The sequence below is a fragment of the Astatotilapia calliptera genome, chromosome 14 (assembly GCF_900246225.1).
Source record: "Astatotilapia calliptera chromosome 14, fAstCal1.2, whole genome shotgun sequence".
Classification (NCBI taxonomy): domain Eukaryota; kingdom Metazoa; phylum Chordata; class Actinopteri; order Cichliformes; family Cichlidae; genus Astatotilapia; species Astatotilapia calliptera.
In genome coordinates, this window is record NC_039315.1 from 36032491 (window position 1) to 36038392 (window position 5902).

Sequence of the window (5902 nt, forward strand, 5' to 3'; positions counted from 1 at the left end):
AAAAGCTTCTGCCAGGTCTAAAGTCTCTTTCTGCAGGAATTTGTGGAGTCCTTCGGTTACAGACAGAATCGACTGAAACATCAGTAGTGCATAGACTGCTGAGAACTTGTAGAGCTTTGCTCTGAGACCAACAGCTATGGGGGATCCAATTGCAGATAGGCACTCCAAAATGGCAGGCAATGTCTCAAGAACTGCACTGATTGATCGCAACTGACATGCCCAGCGAGTGTTTGAAAGTTGCACAAGCTCAGTTTTTGTCAATCCAAGCTTTGCCTGAGTCTCCATGAACTTATGATGATTGACTAGGGAGGTGCTGAAGAAAGCCTCTGGGACAGCCTTGCAAGTATTGCACAAAACCAGGTTGAGTTGATGAGCATAACAATGCACATAGATAGCCTCAGGATGGAGCCTTCTAAAATGTGCTTGTACACCTCCAGTGGAGCCACTCATAATGGCTGCACCATCATATGTTTGTGCTACACACTTAAGCTCTGCAAGACCATAGTTTTGGATCTGCTGCTGAATCTCATTTGCAATGGACTGGGCATCAAATGATTTTATCTCTGCAAGTGCAAGGAAACGCTCCTTCACTGCCCCCTCTGACACGTACCTGACACAAACAGCTAACTGCTCTGCCTTTTTATCCCTTGCCTCATCCACCATGATGGAATAGACTTTAGACTTTGTCATTTCAGATACAATGACACTAGTAACTTCCTGGGCACAACAGTCAATCATGTCATTCTGGGATGTTGGTGAGATATACTGTGCATTTGATGGGGGATTATGTTTTTGAAGAAAAGCATCAAACTCCTTCAAAAGCTCCATGCACGCAAGAAAATTCCCTCTGTTTGGGCTGTCTTCACCTTCATCATGACCACGAAAAGGGAGTCCCTGTCTCCCTAACATAGAGGTGACTGCAACAATTCATCTGAGATACTCTCTTCTTTCGACTATCTCACTCACATTTGCAGTTGCTATCATCTGTGCAACGTTTCCCTGTTTGCTAGTTCCCTGGTAGCTTTTCCATGTAACAACACTGTCCTTATGTGTTTGTGCCATCTCATGCTTGCCAAAGATGACTAAAGCTTTCTTCCAGTTCTTGCAACCGTTACTGACCAAACTATCATGTTTGATGTTTTTGCCAAACACTCTACATGGGAAGCAGAAAGCTGCATTCTGGTTGACTGAATATTCTAACCAGTTGTGCTTTTCAAACCAGCTGTGGTTAAATGCTCGCTTCTGTGTACCAAAAGTATCATGTGGATAGCTCTTCAGCTTCACCTGTCTGGGCCCTGTGTCTTTGTCACCTAAATCAAACCCTGTAGTAGAATGAGTTGCTGCAGCTGCTTCATCATTTTCCCTCTCTTGGCCTGTTTGCTCTCCTCTCTCTGTAATAACTTGATCTTCCTCTGCCTCTCGATCTATTTGCTGCAGCTCCTCTGTCTCTCCTTGCTCTCTCTGACTTGAACTTGCCTGTTGACCTTTTTCTCCCTCAGCCACTCCTTCTGCCTCACCCTTCAAGATACATTAAAACATACTGAATTGTAGTGTAAATTGCTAATATCATGACTTCTGCTCCCGCTCCACAGTAATTTGTTGCTCCCAAATATTTTGAAGTTACAAACATTATATTTTGAGCACGCATGTGACTAAAATGGTTGCAATTTAAAGCCCTGAAAAATATTACTAAATTACTTGAATTGAAGTAATATTAAAATAGAACCCTCAAAAATATGTGAGTCAGGCTAATTTGACTTATATACATATCTCTCTCTTTGCTCTCTCCACTTTCTAACCTTGACTCTCCTAAATAAAAGCTCAAGTTAAACAGGTCTTATATGTTGTACCGTGACTGAAATGTTTCATATTTCATATCCATATTGAGTCCCATAAAATTCTAATCAGACTGTCTCCATCACAAATGACTCCATCCTTTGACTCACCTCTCCAGCAGACGTCTCTCCCTTCTCCCTCTCTGTGCTCCTCTGCCCTGACTCCTACAGGTTAATGGGGATGGAGTGATTATTATTATTTCCACTGATGATAACCATACCTGAATGAGCTCAGCTGGATTTTTCAGAGCTAAAACGAGTGACAGAAATTAACATTATGCTAACAATTTAACTTGGTGCGCTAGCCAGGTTTTTATTTACAAAATGGGGAGCACCTGGTTCATTATTTACATGGGACTCTCTGCTGTTAGCTGGAGCTAACTAATTGTTACTACCAGCCAGTGATGAAGACTTACTTTCTTGAAAAACTTGAGTATATCCATGATTTCTTGCCGTTTGCCACATGCACGCTAGTGTGTCCGCAGGTGTATATGAGCGGAGTGTAAAGTAGCAGTGAAAACGAGGACTGGATTTTCAGTCATGTGGATGTCCCCTGTGAACAACTGGAAGGGATTGGATAACGAAGCACTGACGCTACCTTAACAATGTAAAGCGAAAGGGACCAACCGAGTTATGATCATATTTGTGTGAATAGCGACAGGTTTATATTATTATTTCTTTAAACTCATATTCCTGCATCTTTATATTGAATTTGTCTGCAAGTTCTGTAAAAAAAAAATCGAATAAGTTAAAAAAAAAAAAAAAAAAAAAAACCCACCAAATTATTTAGGGGGGCTTAAGAATATTTTAGGGAGGCTTCAGCACCCCTAAAATAGGCCTAACGACGCCACTGTATGCAGTTATGAAACGTAACTTTAACCTCAGCCAAACCGATTTGCTCAGTTGTAAATAAAACAGCGAAGTAAACGTGACCCGACAGACAGAACCTGAGTGAATGAAGTCCAGCGTTTAACCACTGAGAGCTAAAACTCAGCTGAGGTTTGAAAGCTGTGTGCCGGTGATTGGACATCAGCCGCCGATGAAGCTGTTCGCCTATAAAGTGCTCTGTAAGGAAACAAGCTCCAGCAGCTCTGCGCTCGGGGAAAACACTATATTTACTTATCTTGTGCAGAAAAATGCGCTGACATTGCTTTATATTGAGCACCAGCTGCCCAGTTAAACTGTGACTATCACCAGGTAACGTGGGCGTGTTTCTTGAATTAGCAGCAGGTGTTAAACAGCTGACAGATGAGGAGGAGGATGCATGCAGGTAAACTGAGGGTCTGTTGAGCTGATCGCTGGTTTCGTGAGAAAAATGTCAGCTCGTTCTTTATGTTACAGAAGCACAGAGACACAAGACCAGGCGGAAAGAGACGATCGTTCGGTGAAAATGAGAATCTGCGAATGCAACATGTGGAACACGGAGAGTGGAATATGTAAACAAACCGGTTAACGTAACCCCCTCGGTGCACTCTGCATGCTAACTGTTAGCAGAGCTAGTGAAATCTCTGAAAACATCTGAGCATGTTCTATGTTGACAACCTGACCAGACATACGGCGCGACATTCGCGGCTAAAACACTGTTAAAAGTGTAGCTGGTGACAGAAAAACGGGGTATTTTAAAACTACACCACCACCATTGCTGCCTGTGATTTGATCTGCATTCTGGGATACCTGGCTGCCCCAAGTCTACACAAGCAATCGATTATCTAGGATCGACCTGTTTTGACTTACTTTGCACAGCAACCAATCAAATGTTAGAGAAGCTGCATGGGCAGCGTTAACCCCGCCCCCTGAGTTTGATGGGTGAGGCTGACAGATAAAATTATTTCAAGATGAGAGCCAGGCGCCAGGACTGCCAAAATGAAATAAATAAATATATCCATCCATCCATCCATCCATTCGCTTCCGCTTATCCTTTTCAGGGTCGCGGGGGGCGCTGGAGCCTATCCCAGCTGTCATAGGGCGAGAGGCAGGGTCCACCCTGGACAGGTCGCCAGTCTGTCGCAGGGCCAACACACAGGGACAGACAATCATTCGCACTCACGTTCACTCGCACATTCACACCTAGTGACAATTTGGATTATCCAATTAACCTATCCCCACAAGCTGCATGTCTTTGGACGGTGGGAGGAAGCCGGAGTACCCGGAGGGAACCCACGCAAACACGGGGAGAACATGCAAACTCCACACAGAAAGACCCCGGCCTGATGGTGGAATTGAACTCTGGACCTTCTTGCTGTGCGGCAACAGTGCTAACCACCGTGCCACCGTGCTGCCATTTAATGATTTAATATATCATTAAATAATTAATTAAATGTGTCAATAATTAATTAAATGTGTCAATAATTAATTAATTACATGTGTCATAACTATTTATTTAATTAATTAATTCCAATTTTAATTAATTATTGACACATTTAATTAATTATTTAATGGTGTATTTAATTAATTCATTATGGCAGTCCTGGCGCTCCATAATTTTATAGAATTCTTTGCTATGATGAAAAACAGTATTGAAAAAAATCTGTAACTAAACTGATTAAAAAGCTCATTTTTGGCAGACAGACTAACAAAGCAGTAATAACATCGTTACTTACCCTAAACAGCGTTTCGTGGAGTGGAGCTAGCTGTGATAGCGTTAGCATTTGCTAACGTTAACACTGTGCGGTTGTGATGAGAACTTGGACCAGGGACCACTTCATCTCCAGTACACTGCTGCAATACTCAGACTGAGGTGAAGACGTTCAATCTAAGCGGTTAGCAAGTTCTCTGAGTAACTCAGAAACGGACTTGTTTCCTGCAGCCATGCCCTTCACAAGAATTGATACACCTGTAACGTTATTCGCGCCCAGTGTTTTGCATTTGTCGGTGCCTTAAGTTTATTTTGAGCTGCATACTGCCGCCAGCTGCATAGGAGACGCATTGCACCATTAAACCTAAATCGACAATTCATGTGCTATTACTTATGTCTGAGTAAAGGAGCAACCAATCACACAACTGGCTCCGCCCTGTCTCTCTTGATTGACAGACAAAGTCATTCTGCTGAAAAGTCGCATTATGAAATAAATAGACCATCGGGAAAAACGGGATTTTGAAATAAAGACTGACTTTGAAAAAAGGACATTTTGGAATATAAACGGCTGGAAATAAATAAAATGCCTCAGGAAAAATCTCTGTTATTGTGAAAAATAATGACCATGAAATAATATTTCACAATAATAAGTAAATTTATATAGCAGACTGGCTGGTGCCAGTCCGTGCACAGCTCTGTAGGTCAAGACCAGGATCTTAAAATCGACTCTAAATTTAACAGGAAGCCAGTGTAACTGAGATAATAACGGTGTCACATGTGAGTACTTGGAGGATTTTGTCAAAAGCCTAGCTGCTCGTTTTGCACAACCTGCAGACGATCCAGAGAACCTTTGCTTAGACACATAAACAGCGAATTACAATAATCCAAGCGTGACTAAATAAATGCATGTATGTATGTACCGGCTCACTCCTGGTGGCCGATTGGCGGGGCCGGGCGCCTGTGGCCCGGCTGGGCTCCTTCCGGGGGGTGGGATGCCCTTAGGCCTCTGGGCCTGAAGCTCGGTCCTCTCTGGCACAGCTGGCTGCCGGCAGAGCCCGCGGGCACGCCACTGCAATCCCCTCTGCACAAAGGGAATTGTCAGGAAAGAGATGGCTGTTTGGAGACACACCCCTTTTATTAATATTTTTGAAAAACAAGTTATGGGTACATATTTGCACATGTAGTACATAACAGTAACCTATAGCACACCAGAAAAATAGATTCGGACTACCTTTTAGGCTCAGGTGCAGTGACACAGCTTTAACAAGAAGAAAAGTCAGTCATTCACCACCATCTTTCTCTTCTTCCTGCACACTAAAACCACCAAAGTCCTCTTCTCCAGTGTCGGAACGAACAGGCTCAGGATGGCTTCGTCATCCACTCTCAGCTTCTCTCCTTCGTTGTCACTTTCAAAACCAAAGAAATCCTCGTTGTCAGTGTCAGAGTCGAACACCCTAAGAAGGGCCGTGGCGGTGTCCTCCTCTCCATCATG

The 5902-nt window shown here is 43.2% G+C and overlaps 1 protein-coding gene across 1 annotated transcript; it reads right to left on the bottom strand.

Moving 5' to 3' along the window:
- Positions 1-927: 927 nt before the first annotated feature.
- On the bottom strand, positions 928-2305 carry LOC113035740 (zinc finger MYM-type protein 5-like). The gene is made up of 3 exons (XM_026191384.1): positions 2252-2305; positions 1947-2000; positions 928-1518 (listed from the first exon to the last, which is right to left on the bottom strand). Exons 1-3 carry the CDS (start codon positions 2276-2278, stop codon positions 928-930), a joined length of 672 nt encoding a protein of 223 aa, XP_026047169.1. The 5' UTR covers positions 2279-2305.
- Between the last annotated feature and the right edge of the window lie 3597 nt (positions 2306-5902).